This window comes from Nicotiana sylvestris, chromosome 2 (assembly GCF_000393655.2).
Source record: "Nicotiana sylvestris chromosome 2, ASM39365v2, whole genome shotgun sequence".
NCBI lineage: Eukaryota > Viridiplantae > Streptophyta > Magnoliopsida > Solanales > Solanaceae > Nicotiana > Nicotiana sylvestris.
In genome coordinates, this window is record NC_091058.1 from 96,373,066 (window position 1) to 96,394,278 (window position 21,213).

The 21,213-nt window shown below is 41.5% G+C and overlaps 1 protein-coding gene across 1 annotated transcript; it reads left to right on the forward strand.

Moving 5' to 3' along the window:
• The first annotated feature begins 5,461 nt into the window (after positions 1 to 5,461).
• Positions 5,462 to 5,851, forward strand: LOC138885282 (uncharacterized). The gene has a single exon (XM_070166215.1). The coding sequence runs from the start codon at positions 5,462 to 5,464 to the stop codon at positions 5,849 to 5,851; it is 390 nt and encodes a 129-aa protein (XP_070022316.1).
• The last annotated feature ends 15,362 nt before the right edge of the window (positions 5,852 to 21,213 follow it).

Below are 21,213 nucleotides of genomic sequence, written 5' to 3' on the forward strand. Positions count from 1 at the left end.
TACACAGAAAATCTGGCTTTCATCCCACCACTGTCACAAGCCTAGGATCCCACTACCATTGATCTTTCCCCTCAGCATGCACCGGGCTTTACCCCTTACCATCACTACCCCAGCACCTCGTCCCAAACTTTCTATGCTCCACCAGCCAAAACAACTGCATACCTTGCTCCTATATCTGTTCCTATTTTTATAGCCCATCCGCGAGCTACCCTCCACTGATCTTGTAGTGAACCTGCGTTCCAAGCTCCAAATACCCAATATTATGCTCCAGAACCAACCTCAAAGTCACAGATCCTTATTCCTACACCCCTCACATTGAACCTCCTATTGAAAATGAGAAACCATCCAAGAACGTGGAGCAGAATGATATATTCAGGAAAGTGAAAAGTTTAGAGCAATCTTTGAGAAACATGCAAGGGATAGGAAGCTAGGTAAGTGTGGCTTACAAGGACTTGTGTTTGTTCCCTGACGTCCAATTGCCCGCTGGGTTCAAGATGCCCAAGTTTGACCTGTACGATGGACATGGAGATCCTATGGCCCATTTGAAAGGATTTTGCAGTAAGATGAGAGGTGTCGGTGGGAAGGACAATTATTGATGGCATATTTTAGCCGGAGTTTGAGTGGGCTATCTCTAGAATAGTACACCCGCCAAGACGCCAGCAGGTGGTACACGACAAATTGGCTCAGGCCTTTGCTCGGCACTTTCAGTACAACATAGACATTATCCTGGATCGCCTATCCTTGACCAAGATAGAAAAGAAACCCAATGAAAGTTTTAGGGAGTACGAGTTCAGATGGAGAGAGCAAGTTGCACGAGTCAATCCTCCAATGGAAGAAGATGAGATGGGTGAGTACTTTCTTCAGCCCTAGAGCCTACTTACTTTGGCCCTTTGATCTCGGCCATAGGTAAGTCCTTCAACAATGTGGTAAAGATAGGAGGAATGGTGGAAGAGAGACTCAAGTCAAGCAAAATCATGAGCTACTCCGCCATAAAAACCACCGCACATGCAATTCAAAGTGGCACAGGAAGCTTGTTAGGCAAAAAGAAGAAGGATGATGTCACTATAGTTGTCTCTGGATCAGGGCGTGACCCGAGGGGTTCACCTCACTAGTACACCCAGCCTTGACCCCAACCCCAAGCCTACTCCCAAGCTCTATATAATCCATCCCAACATTATTTCCCACCATAAGACCCTCAATACTCAGTCAAACCACCCCAATACTATGTTCACCATGCACAGTCATATGCTCAACCCCCTCATTACTCACAATGGCGTGCTCCAACTCCATAAAATCCTTATACACCCCCACAACCTTACCAAAACCCTACTGGTCCAAACTTTCTACTAAGGTCAGATTATAGGAGAGAAAGGTAGTAGCGAAAACAAACTTTCACCCTGCTTGGAGAGTCTTATGCCAGTTTGTTTCAAAGGTTGAGACAATTGGAAGTCTTAAGGTCGATTGAGTCAAAGATACCAAATCCACCCCCAAGGAACCTTGATTATTCTCTAAGGTGCGCATATTGTTCTGACTCCCCGGGGCACGACAAAGAGAAGTGTTGGCATCTGAAAAGGGCAATTCAGGAGCTTATTGATACAAATCAAATTATAGTCCAAAGCCCTGATGCACCAAACATCAACCAAAATCCTTTGCCAGCCCATGCACAAACGCACATGATTAAAATAGTTCTTAAGGAAAGGGAGCCCAAGAATTCTTCCAAGTTCGTCATGATGATTCGTGCTAGTGAAAGTAATCCAATTAAGGCTCCAGATTTTACAGAATCAACGCTCTTGACAGTTGAAGGGGTGACGGAGAAGCTAAGCAAGATCAACATGAAGCCATCCATGTTGGTAGTGAAAGGGCTTCCCGATGATGTTGGAGCAAGTTAGGAAAAGTCGAAATTGGTCGTGCCAGGGATCACGAACAAGCCCGTGGTAGCCGTGAAGAGGGCTCGTACCACCCCTATTGTTATTAAGCCAGTGACCCAACTGCCAATAGTAGATACAAAGGTTGTCCCGTGGAATTACAAATAGGTGATAGTGACATATAAAGGGAAAGATGTAGAGGAAGAAGTCATTGAAACCGGAGGACTGACTCGTTCTGGGAGATGTTTTACCCCAGAGGAATTGAGGAAAGCCAAGCCATTCAAGGATAGACAAATCCCAATAAAGAAGTCGGTCACCGAAGAAGAGGCTGAAGAGGTTATGAAAAAGATGAAAGTCCAAGACTATTCCATTGTAGAGCAGTTAAGGAAAATACCAGCTCAGATTTCTCATTTGTCTTTGTTGATACATTCAGATGAACATCGCAGAGCTCTGATGAAGATTTTGAATGAGGCACATGTTCCTAATAAGATCACGGTGAATCACTTGGAAAAGATTGCTAACAAGATCTTCGAAGTAAATAGGATCACTATCTCCAATGATAAACTTCCTATGGAGGGTACAGAACACAACCAAGCTCTTTATCTCATGGTGAAATGTGAGGATTCTGTTGCCTCAAGGGTGCTGGTTGATAACGGTTCTAGTGCAAATATTTGCCCCTATCCATTCTACAAAAGTTGAAGATCAGCACTAAGAGAATCCACATGAACAATACATGTGTTCGAGGCTTTGATGGAGGAAGGAAAGATTTTGCCGATGATATAATGCTCACATTGTCGATAGGGCCAGTTGAGTTCACTATGGAGTTCCAAGTGCTAGATGTGGATGTCTCTTACAATCTGTTGTTGGGAAGGCCCTGGATACATGCTGCTAAGGCAGTCCTGTCCTCTCTACATCAAATGGTAAAGTTCGAATGAGACAGGTAGGAAATAGTTGTGCACGATAATGAGAACTTATTTGCTTACAATGACACGACTGTTCCATTTGTTGAAGTTGAAGATGATAATGGGCCTTGGGTCTACCAATCATTTGAGATGGTGTTGTTGAGAAGATCCTTGAGGGAGAATGCATTCCAGGTCCAAAGCTATCCTCCGAGTCCGTCATGGTAGCAAATGAAATGTTAAAGAATGGTTTTGTGCCAGGCAAATGTTTGGGTTCATCTTTACAGGGTATTGTGCCTTCACTGTGTCCACGTGAAAGTTTCGATACATTTGGTTTGGGATTCACGCCTACAGAGAAGGACGTGAAAAGGGCTAAGAGTTTGAAATGGAAAGTATGGTCAGTCCCTAAGCCTGTTCCACACATCTCCAAGTCTTTTGTCAAGCCAGGGGCTGCAAAACGCTTAATATCATCAGTCCCAAACACTGTGGTCAACTTTGATACAGAGTGGATCAAGAGGTTCCAGAGTCTATTTGATGAGGTTAATATGGTGGAAATTTGGGAAAGTTCCAGTAACACTGATGTGCAGCTCGTTGGGCCGAATGTGAAGCTTAGCAATTGGAAAGCTACTCATCTCCCCACCTGGAAGGAGTTTTGGTAGTTTTCTTTTGTTTTCCTTTTTGTTATCTGGGTTATTCCAGGGTTGTAATCTAGGTTTTTATTTTTCGCTTATTTTGATGTACAAACCCTTCCATGCTTTTATTTTCAATGAAATACAATTTCTCGTTTTCCATTATTCCTGATAGCGTTTCATTTTTTCTTTTGTATAGTTCTTTTTATGTTGTTTTCAATGACATGACATGCATGAGGAATTTTCATCCAAGTCTTAAAAGCCAATCTAGTTCTGAAATAATAATCCAAGAAGTAGAGTGCGATGATGAAACAGAATATGATGAAGAAGCATCATTTGAGGAAATCAGTAAAGAACTAAAATACTTTGAAGAAAAACCCAAGCCTAATTTGAATGAAATTGAAGCAATCAAATTAGGAGATCAGGATAATGTCAGGAAAATCAAGATAAGTGTGCATCTGGAACCACAAATCAAAGAAGAAATAATCAAAGCACTATTTGAATACAAAGATGTCTTTTCATGGTCGTATGATGATATTCCAGGTTTGAGCACTGATTTGATAGTTCATAAATTGCCAACTGATCCTACATTTCCTCCTGTCAAGCAAAAGTTAAGAAAGTTCATGATGGACATGAGTGTGGATATTAACGAAGAAATTACAAAGAAACTTGGGGCAAAAGTCATTCGGGTCACTCAATATCCCACTTGGTTAGCTAACGTTGTGCTAGTATCAAAGAAAGATGGTAAGACTAGGGTATGTGTTGATTATCGTGATCTCAACAATGCGAGACCAAAGGATAACTTTCCATTGCCGAGCATTCACATTCTAATCGATAATTTCACCAAGCATGAGATCGGGTCTTTTGTGGATTGTACACGGGCTATTACCAGATCCTGATGGATGAGGAAGATGCAGAAAAGACAATGTTCATCATGCCATGAGGGACATATTGCTACCAGGTAATGCTATTTGGTTTGAAGAATGTCGGGGCAACTTATATGAAGGCTATGACTACCATATTTCATGACACGATACACAAGGAGATTGAGGTTTATGTAGATGATGTGATCATAAAGTCAAAAAAGTAGTCCGACCATGTCGAGGACTTGGGAAAGTTTTTCCAAAGGCTCTGCATGTACAATCTCAAGCTTAACCCGCAAAAATATGCATTTGTTGTTCCGTCTGGGAAACTGCTGGGGTTCATAGTTAGTCGATGCGGTATTGAGTTGGATCCATCGAAGATCAAAGCCATCCAAGAATTACCACCGTGAAAGAATAAAACTGAGGTGATGAGCCCGCTCGGACAGTTAAACTACATCAGTAGATTTATTGCTCAACTCATGACAACTTGTGAGCGCCCATCTCTAAGTTGCTAAAGAAGAATACTATGGTTAAATGGACTGATGAGTGTCAAGAAGCATTTGATAAGATTAAGAGGTACTTGTCAAACCCAACTGTGATGGTCCCACCGGAGCTTAGGAGACCTTTAATTCTCTATTTGACAGTCCTGGATAATTCTTTTGGTTGTGTGTTAGGTCAACACGACATCACGAGCAAGAAGGAGCAAGCCATTTATTATCTCAGCAAGAAGTTCACTCCTTAAGAGGTTTAATCTTCTTGAAAGGACATGCTGTGCCCTGACTTGGGTGGCACAAAAGTTGAAGCATTATATGTCGTCCTACACTGCTTATGTCATTTCTTGCATGGATCCTCTAAAGTATATCTTTCAAAAGCCTATGCCCACAGGAAGACTTGCAAAGTGGCAAATTTTACTCACAGAATTTGACATCATCTATATGACTCGAACCTCGATGAAAGCTTAAGCCTTGGCTGATCATTTGGACGAGAATTCGGTGGATGAAGAATATGAGCCACTGAAAACTTAGTTTCCTGATGAAGAAGTGATGTGTGTTGATGAGGTTGATCATAATAAAAATCCAGGTTGGAAACTCTTCTATGATGAAGCTGCTAACACGAAAGGTGTCGGAATAGGAGTTGTCCTCATTTCTGAAACAGGGCATCACTACCACGTAACAGCTCAACTTTGATTTTATCACACCAATAACATGGCTGAGTACGAAGCATGCATTCTTGGTTTGAGGCTAGCTATAGACATGGGAGTTCAGGAAATATTGGTATTGGGAGATTCAGATTTGTTGGTTCACCAGATTCAAGGAGAATGGGAGACTCGGGATTTGAAGCTCATACCATATCGACAATGTCTGCATGATCTTTGTCAACGATTCCGATCAGTAGAATTCAGGCATATTCCTAGGATCCATAATGAGGTTGTCGACGCCTTGGCTACTCTGGCGTCTATGTTACACCATCTGGATAAGACTTATATTGACCCTCTACATATTCAAGTTCGTGATCAGCACGCCTATTGTAATGTAGTTAAAGAGGAACTTGATGGTGAACCTTGGTTCCATGATATTAAGAATACATCAAGTTAGAGGTATATCCGGTGCATGCCACATGTGATCAAAAGAGAAACCTTTGACGTTTGTCTAGTGGATTTTTCTTGAGTAGGGGAATCTTGGACTAATGAGGTGCATAGATGCTAAACAAGCTTCGACTATCATGGCCAAAGTGCATTCCAGAGTTTGTGGGCCGCATATGAGCGAGTATGTCTTGGCAAAGAAGATTCTTCAAACAGGTTATTATTGGCTCACCATGGAATGAGATTGCATCAGCTTTGTTCGCAAATGTCATCAATGTCAGGTGCACGGTGATTTGATTCATTCTCCGCCATCTGAGTTGCATACAATATCTGCACCTTGGCCCTTTGTTGCTTGGGGGCATGGATGTCATCGGACAATTAAGCCGGCAGCATCAAACGGGCATAGGTTTATTCTGGTAGCCATTGATTACTTCACCAAGTGGGTCGAAGCTGTAGATTTCAAGTCCGTGACCAAGAAGGCAGTGGTAGATTTTGTTTATTCAAATATCATTTGCCGGTTCAGAATACCTAAGGTAATCATCACAGACAATACTGTTAATCTTAACAGTCATTTGATGAAAGAGGTATGCCAACAGTTCAAGATTATGCATCAAAATTCCACTCCGTATCGTCCCAAGGAAAATGGAGTTGTTGAGGCGGCTAACAAGAACATAAAAAAGATACTTCGTAAGATGGTGCAAGGTTCTAGGCAATGACATGAAAAGTTGCCTTTTGCTTTACTGGGTTATTGTACTACTGTTCGCACTTCAGTAAGTGCAACTCCTTATTTGCTGGTGTATGGAACTGAGGTAGTCATACTTGCGGAAGTTGAAATTCCATCCCTTCGGATTGTTACGGAAGCTGAAATTGATAATGACGAGTGGGTCAAAACCCGGCTAGAGCAGCTGAGTTTAATTGATGAGAAAAGATTGGCAGCAGTATGTCATGGTCGATTATATCAGAAGAGAATGGTAAGAGCATACAACAAGAAGGTCTGTCCCCGAAAATTTGAAGTGGGCCAACTGGTATTAAGGCCCATCCTTCCATATCAGGCTGAAGTTAAAGGCAAATTCGCCCCAAACTGGCAGGGGCCGATCATTGTGACAAGAATGTTGCCCAATGGTGCGTTGTATTTAATAGACATAGAAGGCAAATGTGTAGATATGACTATCAATTCTGATGCAGTCAAGAGATATTATGTATGATTTTTCCGCTTGTCATCAATTGTATTCTTGTACTTGGCATGTTCAAAGTTGGAATGATGAAGACATTTTATTTTGCTACCCAAACACTTTTATCCTTTGTTATTCCTTTTGAGCCTTATTTTTTTCTTTCATACCCCTATTTTGGAATCAGAAGTAAAGTAAAAATTGGAAAAGGAAAAGAAAAAAAAAACAAAGTGAGAAAATAAAAGAAAGAAAAGAAGAAAAAAAAAGAAGAGGAAGAAAAAGAAAAGCAAAAGAAAAAATAACAAAAACAAAACAACTTTTATGTTTGAACTACGTTCGACCTGATTCCTTCTAAGGATACGTAGGCAGCCTTACACGGTTCTGTCCCCTCAAAATGAAAATTCAAATTTCCCCAGACCCAAAGAAACTGGGGCAGAAGTTTTTGGTTTTGCAAAAGATCTGATTCCAAAAGTTGTAATTTTGAACCCTTTCATCTTAAGCTGTTTTGAGCCTGCATGCCGCTCTTTCTTTATAACACTCTCCAAAAGCCTACAATATGGTCCTAAGAAAGACCTTCCGATCAATCTTTGAGGATGCCAAGTCAAGAAAGATAGAGGTATGATTCACATCATGGGTAACACTTTGTTCATGGGCACAAAAAAAATGAATAAAATGAGAGAGTCTTATTGGTGAAAACCCTCACGGGTACCGTAAGGCGATGGAGAGCTGAGAGAAAATTTAATGAGATAGTCTTATTGGTGAAAACCCTCGCGGGCAATGTAAGACGACGGTGATCTAAGAGATGAACAAATGAGAGAGGTTTTCTTGTGAAAACCCTTCAGGGCCTACAAGCCGAATAAGGTTCGTGACTTTACAGAGAAATTGAATTATGGAAATCCCATTTTTTTTGAAGTATGAAGACATGGCATGAACTGAAATATGATTAGTTGGATGGATTAGGCTGATAAATCCGAAATGCATGTCATGATCACTGGAGCCAGCAGCTTCATTCAGATAAGTCTCTTTTCCATTCTTCTTCAAATAGTCATCTTTGTTCACAATTTTCCTCTTTATTCCTAATTCTCGAAGTTACTTCGCTCCGTTTCTTTTGGGTCTGTTTTGCTAAGTCTCTGTCAAGTTAGTCTTTGTTAAATAAGCAAGAAAGGACTTCAAAGCCCATTACCAGCTTTTAATTGCACCAAGCGAAATTTGGTCAAGCACATCACAAGTGACATGATTCAGGATGAGCCATGTGTTGGTAATTGAAGTTCAGGTGGTCAAGTGATTCGTGAATTTTGAGGAAATGCAAAGGTTCAACAATTATCTAAAAAATACCATACAAAAGTTGAGTGTAAGGGATTCGGATTCAGAGGTTTTTGTGGTCGAGATTCGATCAGAAGGTCAAACAATTCTTTGTTAGCCCAAAGCAGCTAAACAGAATGAACCGTGGAAGTGGCATAAGCAGACACCTTCAGCAAGGATTCCACAAACTAACCACCACATTTTTAAACTGACGAGATTTTCTTTGTTTGAAACAGGGGCAAGAAATTTTGTTTGCTCTGCAAGAATCCTCCATGAGGAAAGCATGTTCCAGGTAAGTTCAGTTTTAAGTTTTCAGGACCCTCATGGATAATGAGATTTAGTTAAGTTTACAACATCTCCCTGGATAATGAAATTTAGCTTTCAAGTTTTCAGGACCCTCCTGGATAATGAGATTTAATTTCAAGCTTTCAGGACCCTCCTAGATAATGGGATTCAACTAACACTCATGAATGTTTCTAGTACAAAATAAGGCAGAAAATTTTATTGTTTTGTCTATGTTGTTGTGATCGCAGGCGCCCACCTGGAGAATGAGGGAATTTATTTCGAGTTCAAGTCATTGGAAGGCGTCCACCTGGAAAATGAGGGAATTTATTTCAAGTTCAAATCATTCGAAGGCGCCCACTTGGAGAATGAGGGAATTTATTTCGAGTTCAAGTCATTGGCAGGCTCCCACCTGGAGAATGAGAGAATTAATTTCAAGTTCAAGTCATTCACAGGCGCCCACCTGGAGAATGAGGGAATTTAGTTCAAATTCAAGTGATTTGCAGGCATCCACCTGAGAATGAGAAAATTATTTTGAGTTCAAGTCATTGGCAGGCGCCCACCTGGAGAACGAGGGAATTCATTTCAGTTTTAAGTTAGTGGCAGGTGCCCACCTAGAGAACGAGGGAATTCATTTCAATTTTAAGTTAGTGACAAGCGTTCACCTGGAGAACGAGAGAATTCATTTAAGTTTTAAGTCAGTAGCAGGCGCCCACCAGGAGAATGAGGGAATTCATTTCAGTTTTAAGTCAGTGGCAGGCGCCTACCTAGAGAATGAGGGAATTCATTTTAGTTTTTAGTCACCAGCAGGCCCCCACCTGGAGAATGAGGGAATTCATTTCAATGTTCAAGTTAGTGGCGGGCGCCTACCTAGAGAATCAGAGAATTCATCTCAAGTTTCAAGTTAGCAGTAGGCGCCCACCTGGAGAATGAGGGAATTCATTTCAATTTTTAAGTCAGCAGCAGGAGCTCACCTGGAGAATGAGGGAGTTTATTTCAAGTTCAAGTTATTGGCAGGCGCCCACCTGGAGAACGAGGGAATTCGTCTCAGAATTTATTTCAAATTTTAAGTCAGTAGCAGGCACCTACCTGGAGAATGAGGGAAGTCACTTCAGAATTCATTTCAGAGTTAAATTCCAGTTCAAATCAACAGCAGGCGCCCACCTGGAGAATTAGGGATTCTTTGCTTTTTAATTTATTATAACATTTGAAAATACAAAAAAAATAGTTTCATTTTAATATTTAGTTTATTTACTTAACTATGTTTAATTAATATTTTTTTGTAGGATTTTTGAGTTTCTTTGTCCAACAAGAAAGTTTGTAGGCCCAATCTGTGAGTCCATATCTCTTAACTTAAACCCATTACACTTGAGCCCAACTCCCTTAACATCTGACCTAGACCTGCCCCAATTTTCTTTTTAAATCACAACCCTTTATTCCATTTGATCTAATGGCTATTATCCCTTCCCACACCCCAAATATAAACAAAAGTATAACCTAATAAGCTAACCCTAGAGACAACTCCCCAGCCGCACCCCTTTTTTTACCAAACGCCTCTGCTGCCATCGGCCCGCCACAATTCCATGCCAAACTCGCCCAACTCAGGCAAGTTCACCGCAAACTCGCGCACATGGTCCCTCCTCTCTCCCTTTTCCACATATCCTAATGTCCTCTGACAAATGGAATTATTCTATCCGGATTTCACACATGTTGTCTTATTTGTTTCTTTCAGATTTATGCTCTTTAGGCGAAAATAGAAAAAATGTGGGGCGTAGGATCACGTCACACTCGTTCTACTCCTTACATCTGCCTTATCTCACCAATTCGAGATTTTTTTTGGATTTTATAGGGTGATTTTCGGATTCTTTGGCATCCGAGGAGAAAAGGTTCGAGAGAGGCTATAAATTGGAGGATTTTTCTAAGAATTTCGGAGAGAGTTTTTAGGACGTAGATTGAGACAAAAATTAGGGTTTGAGAAATCATCAATATTCTTCTCTAATTTTTCTGTTTCTTTGAACAATCAGAAAAATACAAATGAAAAAAAAAATTTGTTTAGCCCTTTTCATTTTCGGATTATTTTTTGTGTTGGTTTAAGTATAAAAAATTACAAAAAAAAAATCTGTTACAAATGAAGTTTTGGAAGAGCCATCTAGAGTAGTGAATGGTTTGTTTGAAATTATTGAGTTGTGAAATTTCTAGATTTTTTTTGAATTTTTCTATCCCACTGTGTTCTAGGTGCTATTTTAGTAGTGTTCTTCTGGCAAAAGTCTATTGTAGTTTAATCCTCTTAAGATAGGTTTGAGAGGTTTATTGTCATGTTCTTTCATTCTCTATGCTGAAACTTAGTTGATCTTTCTCCTCTTAGAAGTACCAGAACAGAACCTAAAAATCTGAAGTTATTTTGCTATTTAAAAAAATATTTTTGATCTATGATGTCAACCGTCAAAATATCAGGAACTAGTTTATCGACTCGTCGTTTGGGATGATTCAGTTTCTGTGCTTTGGAGTTTGGCATGAACAATTATTTGTCTTAATTTGCCTACATGAAGTTTAAAGCACGATTGTTTTATCAGGTTGTGATTGTGCGATAGTCTACAGTTGAATTAATGAGCTTTTTTATTGTTTGAAATGTTAGTTAGTATCCATATTTTATAAGTATGGCTGGCAAATTATTTTTTTCTTTTTTCACGTACAATGAGGTTTTTTTTACGTGATTAAGGGCGTGAACCCATCTCAGAATTTTTATAACTTTAGATTACACCTTAGTAATGTTAAATTTCAACTTTGACGGACTTGTATCTCTTGTCATGTTTTGTATTTATTTTTCTTTATTTTATTTCTTTAATGTCCTCTTTTGCTCGCCTGGTTGATTTGTTTTTTTGGGTATTTAGTTGTTTGGTGTAACGCATTTGTTGAACATGATTACACCTCGAATGCCTGAATTGAGACGTGGGAATGGGGAATGACCAAAGCCCACCAGTAATTAATCGGTCTCATGTTTTAGGATTGAGTTTGGTCAAATGCATGAAATAAAAGTTTAAAAAGAAATGAATATGAAATCTCTTTTGGTAAAAGTACTTCATAATCACGGGTCTTTTCACACACAATCACCGAATTATGGATTACACAACTTATAAACACTCAGAGTGTGTTTTAGGCGCAATTAATAATAATTATCGCGGCTATGGGTACGGTTCCCATGGCATAGTCATAATACGTAATCCTCATTCGAGTGTGCGTTTTACGTGACTTGACTACAACTTCAAACAATAATAAAAATTAATATGTTGTAGATTGCGGGTGCATTTCACGTGGCGCGATTTTGTGATGTGTGTAAACGAGTGTACGACAACGTAACTCGTCTCAGAGTAATTCCATAAAAGTTTAAAATGCAGTAATGTAATAAAAGCGATAAAAGGAATAAAAATGCACATAGGTTTTAAATGTGTATTAAATCAGATAATTAGGCCAATTATTAACAATTGCGAGACCGTGCTAAAACCACGAAACTCGGGAGTGCCTCACACCTTTTCCCGGGTTAACAGAATTTCTTACCCGTTCTTCTATATTCTCGGACCATAAATAAGAGTCAATTTCCTCTATATGGGATTTAAAACAAACCGGTGACTTGGGACACCATAAATTATCCCAAGTGGCGACTCTGAATTAAATAAATAATCTCATTTCGATTAACGTCACTTTAATTGTAAAAACTCCATATCCCCTCGGGAAAAAAAGGTGTGACAAAAGTAATCGAAATTTAGCCACTTTTCATGTAAAGATAAATCTGAATAAAAACACTGAATATACTGGAGTTCGATTTTTTTACATGTGAACTTCCAGCATAATATACTAGAGTTCCAGCATAATATACCGGTCCAGCATAATATGCTGGAAGTTCATACCCAAGTGCTCCAATCTCCAATATATTATGCTGGAACCTTCTGTGAGCTGGAATTCCAGCATAATATGCTAGAAGTTCATACACAGGTGCACCAATCTCCAGTATATTATGCGAAAACTTTCCGTGTTGCAGCAAAATAGTGGCTATGTTTTAGTGACTTTGCAAATGCAGCCTATTTTTCAATTACCAGTCCGAAAACTGGCTAGCCCGTGCTATTTGTATTCTTAATGGTACTCCTAGTAAACTTGTTTATTGGCAAGAATTTATTTTAAGAAATTGTAGTTAAAATAGCACGGTCTAGCCAGTTTTTGGACTGGTCATTCAAAAATAGCCAGCTTTGGCCAAATCATTAAAAAATAGCCACTATTTTTCTGCAACAGAGACCGGTCTAGCATAATATACTGGAGTTCGGTACACCTGTGTATGAACTTCCATCATATTATGCTGGACCGGTATACTTTGCTGGCTCCAGTATAATATACTGGAGACTGGAGTACCGGTACTGCAAACTCCAGTATATTATGTTGGAGTATTTTTTTTGGATTTTGAACAGTGTTTTAGTTCAGATTTATCTTTACATGAAAAGTGGCTAAATTTCGATTACTTTTGAAACTGTGACTATTTTTGAAGGAATTTTTACCCCTATAGCAAAGCTTAATACCCTATTTATTTTAAATAAATATCATTTCAAAAAATTATATTATATAGCTACCTTTTACTCTTTATAGCAAAATATCTAATTATGGTTACATCCTACCCTTAAGCCATTATATACGCTAATTATTATTTTTGTCTCTTCTTTTTCAGATTGTCTCTCACATAATTACCGGTAAAATTCTCAAACCACATTCTCTCTCTCTCTAATTTGATACACTCTATTCTCTTCCCCTACAAAACCACAATTCTGCAACTAAAATTATCTCCCACCCACGTCGCCTAGGTCTTCCTCATTCTCACTCACCACGTTAATTTCTCTCTCAACTCTCGGTTGTATTTTGATACAAGTAATTGCTGTAAGTATTTACCTTCTTAGATTTTTGTTTGGATTTTGTATTTTGTTTGTTTTATTAAACAATAAACATTGTTATTGTTTACTCAACAGAAAGCTGTGATGACCCGGCCGTTCGTTTTAAGAATTTACGTCTCGATCCCCCATTAACTACTTTTCCCAAGTTTATTTCTGCTATTTTGATTTGTCGAGATGTTCGGTTTTGAGTTTCGGAGAGTTTTGGGACACTTAGTCCCTAAATGAGAGTTTAAGTGTTGGAAAATTAACCGTAGTCGGAACAGTGTGAAGACGGCCTCGAGATGGAAATCTGATTGTTCTGTAAGCTCTGTTGGGTGATTTTGGGCTTAGGGGAGTGTTCGGATTGTGTTTTGGAGGTCCGTAGCTAATTTAGGCTTGAAATGCCGAAAGTTGAATTTTTGAAGTTTCTGGTTCGATAGTGAGGTTTTGATGCGAGGGTCGGAATGGAATTCTGGAAGTTGGAGTAGCTTCGTAGTGTTTAATGTGATGTGTGTGCAAAATTTCAGGTCATTCGGACGAGGTTTGATAGACTTTTTGATCGAAAGCGTATTTTTAGAGTTTTTGAAATTCTTAGGCTTGAATCCGATGAAAAATAGATATTTTGATATTGCTTTGAGCGTTCCGAAGGTTGGAACAAATTTGAATGATGTTTTAGGATTGGTTGGTTAAGGTCCCGGGGGCATCGGGTGTGTTTCGGATGCTCAACGGACTATTTTTGGACTTGGAAAGATTGCAGATTTTCTACTGTTGTGCTGTAGAGGAAACATTCATCGCCTTCGTGAGAAGGTCTCGCGTTCGCGTAGAGCATCTGGGTGAAGCAGCTGAATCATGCTTCACGTTCGCGATGAGGTCCCGCGTTCACGAAGGTATGGACCCGTTGGTCTTCGCGTTCGCGACATGGTCCTCGCGTTCGCGTAGGGTCCGCCAGTGTGAGCTATGCGTTCGCGAGTGAACCTCGAGTTAGCGAAATAGGAAGTTGGACATTAGATTTTTTTGTGCATCATATTCGCGATAGTCGTCTCGCGTTCGCGAAGAAGAACGCGTCTGGGCAGAATATAAAATTTCAAAGTCGAGGGTTAGCCATTTTTTTGAAAACTAAAGCTTGGGAGCTTGGATTTGTGTGAGGTTTTGAGGGATTCTCAGAGATATCGATTGGATAACAATTCTTAACTCCTTATTGCTTGTAACCCATTAATCCAAACATGAATTCATCATTTAATTTCGGATTGGGGATGATAATTGGGGAAAAGTTGGAAGAAAGTTCTTAGACCTAGAATTCGACTTTTGATTGGGAATTTGACCTTAGATTTGGATAATTTTGGTATGAATGAACTCGGGAGAGTGTGAGGATTCTGAAAATATAAATTTTACCCGGTTTCGAGACGTGGGCTCGAGGGGCATTTTGGTCATTTTACCTAATTTTGCCTATTAGCTTAGAATTTCTTTGTAAAATCAGTTAGTTGAAGTGTTATTTACATTATGCAATTGAATTGAATAGATTTGGGCCATTTGGAGTCGAGTACTCGTGGCAAGAGCATGGTTTGGGGTCGATTTTGAGCCGGTTCGAGGTAAGTGGCTTGCCTAACCTTGTGTGGGGTACCTTCCCCTTAGGATTTGATATATTTGATAATTGAAATGCCTTGTATGTAAGGTGACGAGTGCATACATGAGCTAATTGTTGAAAAATCCGGTTTTCTTTAAGTAATTTTAATTGTGTTCCTTTTTCCTGCCTTATACTACTTGCAATTTAAGCCTGTTGTTAGCCTAGAAAAGCATAATTAATTAACTTAATTGCTTACTTGCTTAACCTGCCTTGATTGTATTATGTGAAGCATGTTAGTTAGAATTACTTGTTTACTTGGTACGAAATTGAGCTTAAATGAGTATTCCTTGTATTGTTGCTGCGTGTTTTACTTTGGGACTACGGGGCGGCATCCCGGAAGATCCCCTGCCCGTATTTATGATTTGAGCTGAGGTGAGGGATACCGAGAGATCCCTAGCACGGATATTGAGGATACCAAGAGATCCTTGGGATACCGAGAGAACCCTAGCACGTATATTGAGGATACCAAGAGATCCTCGGGATACCAAGAGATCCCTAGCACATATTGAGAATACCAGGAGATCCTCGAGATACCAAAAAATCCCTAGCATATATTGAGGATACCGAGAGATCCTCGGGATAACAAGAGATCCCTGGCGTTTATTGAGGGTACCAAGAGATCCTCAGGATACTGAGAGATCCCCAGTTATTTCCTTGTAATTGTTTTTGCCTCTGTTTTAGCTATTGAATTCCTTGTTTTCCTGTATTAAATTCTTATCGTTAGTTTTCAATTGTACTTCCATGTCGTATCTTCTTTATTTTATCTCAGTAGGGCCCTGACCTTCCTCGTCACTACCCGACTGAGGTTAGGCTTGGCATTTACTAAGTACCGCTGTGGTGTAGTCATGCCCCTTCTGCGCATTTTTTCATGTGCAGATCCAGGTACTGCGACTCAGTCCTATCACCCTTGAGGCGAGGCGACTGCTCCATCGACTTCGAGGTATATCTGCCACGTCTACAGACCGAGGAGTCCTTTTCTATTCTAGTTTTTAAACATTTGCCCTTCTGTATTTCTTTTCCTTGTTAGATATTCTGGAGTTAGAGTACTGTGTAGTGATCCTTAGCTTGTGATTCATGGGTTTCCGGGTCTTAGAAGTATGTATTGGTTGAGAGTTAAATATTGTGTATGCCGAGCGGCACTTTTAAACACTGTTTTATCACTCTTCATTCTATTTTAACATCACATTCTATTTATCCACTTCATTTGATTTCCTTGTCGTGCGATATTTTGACATCACAATTCTAAACTTCTGTCTTGTATTCTCTCACAGATGGTGTGGACACGTGCTACCCGAGATGATCAGGCACCCGCACCCCCTACTGCAGCCGTTAGAGGCCGGGGTCGGGGTAGAGGCTGAGGACGCACATGTGGTGCAGCCAGAGCACCTGTGCGAGCTGCCGCCGAGGTACCACCAGTAGTTCTAGTCAGAGTCCAGGCACCTAACACGCCTACTACTACTACTACTCCAGCACTTCAGGAGGCTCTAGCACATTTCATGAGCATGTACACCACTCTGGCTCAGGCGGGGTTGCTTCCCTTTGCTGCAGCACATCTCAGGCTGGGGGAGGAGCATAGACTCCCGTTGCCCGTACTCCTGAGCAGTGAGTGCATGTTGAGCAGGTCCCTGAGATTATTCCTGTACCGCCTGCAATGCCAGTTCAGCCCGAGGGTAGGGCAGCGGCTTCCGAGGAGGAGTAGCTGGGGCTTAAGAGGTTCAAGAAGTACAAGCCTCCAATATTCAGTGGTCTAGCATCGAAGGATGCTCTAGGATTTCTAGATGAGAGTTACCGCTTTCTCCGTACCATGGGTATATCAAGATCGATTGGGATTTCCTTCACTACCTTCTAGCTTCGAGGAGTCGCCTATAAGTGGTAGCGCACCTATGAGTTAGACAGTCCGAATAAGGCTACTTCACTGACTTGGACTCAGTTTTCAGATTTGTTCCTGAGAGAGTATGTTCCTCAGAGCCTTAGGGACGCATGGCGCGTAGAGTTTGAGCATTTGCGCCAGGGTGCTATGATTGTCTCAGAGTATGATGTCCATTACACTAGTTTGACTAGGCATGCATTAGCCTTAGTTTTTACTGTTCGTGAGAGGGTTCGCCAGTTTATTAAGGGCCTTATTCCTAGCATCAGGTCTAGCATGGCTCGTGAGTTGGAGATGGATATTTCTTATCAGCAGGTGGTGCGCATTGCTAGGAGGATTGAGGGTATGCATGCTAGGGAGAGAGGAGAGGGAGGCCAAGAGGTCTCGAGAGTCGGGAAATTATTCCGGTGCCCGTGCCCCAGCTGCAGGCCGTCATGTTAGGGGTTATATAAGTCGCCCTATTCATTCAACTCTTCCAGCAGCCAGTGGTATTCCAGCTCCTCCTAGACCTCAAGAGCTTTACTGTGCACCTCCGGTATCTAGCGCGTCTCCTACGCGAGGTGCTTTCAGAGGTCTGTCCAGCAGACTTGGCCTGATCCAGTCACAGCTACCACATCCTCCCAGAGCTTGTTTTGAGTGTGGTGACACACGCCATGTGGTGAGGGATTGCCCTAGACTTGGGAGGAGTGCGCCTCCACAGACTTCTCAGCCACAGCGCGCCTCCTAGAGTTCTCAGGCTATAGTTACAACTCCAATTGCTACCCCACCTACTCAGCCAGCCATAGATGGAGGTGGGGAGGTAGAGGTTACCCTAGAGGGGGAGGCCAGGCCCGATACTATGCCCTTCCTGCCCGTACCAAGGTTGTTGCCTCTGATTCTATCATCACAAGTATTATAATGGTTTGTCACAGAGAAGCATCGGTTCTATTCGATCCAGGCTCCACTTATTCTTATGTGTCTTCTTATTTTGCCCCACATTTGGGTGTATCTCAGGATTCTTTGAATTCCCCTGTTTATGTTTCTACTCATGTGGGAGATTCTCTTATTGTGGACCACGTTTATCGGTCGTGTTTGGTTGCTCTTAGTGGTTTTGAGACCAGAGCCGATCTATTGTTGCTCAGTATGGTAGATTTTGACATTATCTTGGGCATGGTTTGGTTGTTTCCCCATTATGTTATTCTTGATTGTCACGCCAAAACTGTGACGCTGGCTATGCCAGGTGTACCGCGTGTTGAGTGGAGGGGTAGTTTAGATCACACTCCCAGTAAAGTTATTTCTTTTCTTAAAGCTCAACGTATGGTTGAGAAGGGGTGTGATGCATATTTTGCTTATGTGAGAGATGTCAGTATTGATACCCCTTCAGTTGATTCAATCCCAGTAGTATGGGATTTTCCCGATATGTTTCCAGCTGACCTTCTAAGTATGCCGCCTGATAGAGATATTGATTTTGGCATTGATCTGTTGCCGGGCACTCAGCCCATTTCTATTCCTCCATATCATATGGCTTCTCCTGAGTTGAAGGAGTTGAAGGATCAGTTACAGGAATTGCTTGACAAAGGGTTTTATTCGACCTAGTGTATCACCCTAGGGTGCTCCTGTCTTGTTTGTGAAGAAAAAGGATGGTTTTATGCGTATGTGTATTGATTATCGCCAATTAAATAAGGTTACAGTGAAGAACTGTTATCCTTTGCCTCGTATTGATGATTTGTTTGACCAACTTCAGGGCGCACGGGTGTTTTCTAAGATTGATTTGCGCTCAAGTTACCATCAATTGAAGATTCGGTATCCAAATATCCTAAAGACTGCTTTCAGGACTCGGTATGGTCATTATGAGTTCCTTATTATGTCATTTGGGCTGACCAATGCCCTAGCAGCCTTTATGCATTTGATGCACAGTGTGTTCCGGCCGTCTCTTGACTCGTTCGTCATTGTCTTTATTGATGATATTCTAGTGTATTCCCGGAGCCGGGAAGATCATGAGTAGCACTTGAGGACTGTGCTTCAAACTCTGATAGAGAAGAAGTTATATGCTAAGTTCTCGAAATGTGAGTTTTGGTTGGATTCAGTGGTAATCTTAGGTCACGTGGTATCGAGTGAGGGTATTCAGGTGGATCCAAAGAAAATAGAGGCCATGCAGAGTTGTCCCAGACCATCCTCAGCTACCAAGATTCGCAGTTTCCTTGGCTTGGCGGGCTACTACCATCGTTTTATGGAGGAGTTTTCATCGATTGTAGCCCCTATGACCAGGTTGACCCAGTAGGGTGCTCCGTTCCAGTTAATGGAGGAGTGTGAGGCAAGCTTTCAGAAGCTCAAGACAGCATTGACTACAACCCCAATTTTGATACTGCCCACAGGTTCGGTGTCTTATACGATTTATTGTGATGCCTCGAGGATTGGCCTCGGAGCGGTGTTGATGCAAGACGGTAGGGTGATTGCCTACGCGTCCCAACAGTTAAAGGTACATGAGAAGAACTATCCGGTCCACGACCTTGAGTTAGCTGCCATTGTTCACGCCCTGAAGATCTGGCACTATTATTTATACGGGGTGCCTTGTTAGATTTATACTGACCATCGGAGCTTGCAACACTTGTTCAAGCAAAAGGATCTAAATATTTGCCAGAGGAGGTGGTTAGAGTTGCTGAAGGACTATAACATCACTATTTTGTACCACCCGGGCAAGACCAATATGGTGGCCGATGCTTTAAGTCGCCGGGTAGGGAGTTTGGGGAGTTTAGCTTATTTACCAGCATCGGAGAGGCCTATGGAGATGGATGTTCAGGCCTTAGCCAGCCAGTTAGTGATATTGGATCTTTCGGTGCCCAGTCAGGTTTTAGCTTGCGTGGTTTCTCGGTCTTCCTTATTTGATCGCATCAGGGAGCGGCAGTATGATGACCCTCATTTGCTTGTCCTCAAGGACAAGGTTTAACACGGTGATGCCAGAGATGTGACTATTGGTGATGATGGGGTATTGAGGATGCAGGGTCGGATTTGTGTACCCAATGTTGATGGGATTTGAGAGTTGATTCTAGAGGAGGCCCATAGCTCACGGTATTCCATTCATCCGGGTGCCATGAAGATGTATCAGGATTTGAGGTAGCACTACTAGTGGAGATGGATGAAGAAAGATATAGTTGGATTTGTAGCTCGGTGCCTCAACTGTCAGCATGTGAAGTATGAGCACTAGAGACCGGGTGGGTTGCTTCAGCAGATAGAGATTCCGGAGTGGAAGTGGGAGCGGATCACCATGGACTTTGTATTTGGGCTCCCACGGACTTTGAGGAAGTTCGATGCTATTTGGGTGATTGTGGATCGGCTGACCAAGTCCACTCACTTTATTCCTGTGTGTACTACTTATTCCTAGGAGCGGTTGGCGGAGATCTATATCTGGGAGATTGTTCGTCTGCTTGGTATTCCAGTGTCCATCATTTCAGATAGAGGTACTCAGTTCACATCACGTTCTGGAGGGCCGTTCAGCATGAGTTGGGTACTCGGGTAGAGTTGAGTACATCATTTCACCCTCAGACGGATGGATAGTCTGAGCGCACTATTTAGATTCTTGAGGATATGATTCGTGCGTATGTGATTGAGTTTGGAGGGTCTTAGGATCATTTCTTTCCATTATCGGAGTTTGCTTACAACAACAGCTATCAATCCAGTATTCAGATGGCACCGTATGAGGCTTTATATGGAAGACGGTGTAGATCCCCAGTGGGTTGGTCTGAGCCAGGTGAGGTTAGATTGTTGGGCACAGACTTGGTTCAGGATGCTTTGGAAAAGGTTAAGGTGATTCAGGATAGACTCTGTACATCCCAATCCAGACAAAAGAGTTACACGGACTGCAAGGTTCGTGATGTTTCCTATATGGTTGGAGAGCGGGTTCTGCTTCGGGTTTTGCCTAAGAAGGGCATTATGAGATTTTGGAAGAAAAGGAAGTTGAGTCCAAGGTTTATTGGTCTTTTTGAGATATTGAGGCGTGTTGGGGAGGTTGCTTATGAGCTTGCTTTACCTCCCAGCTTGGAAGGAGTTCATCCGGTATTTTATGTTTCGATGCTCCGGAGGTATCACGATGATCCGTCGCACGTGTTGGATTTCAGTTCAGTCCAGTTGGACAAGGATCTATCTTAGGTTGAGGAGCCAGTGGAAATATTGGACAGGTAGGTAAAAAAGTTGAGGTCAAAGAACATCGCTGCGTAAAGGTTCAGTGGCAGGGTCAGTCGGTCG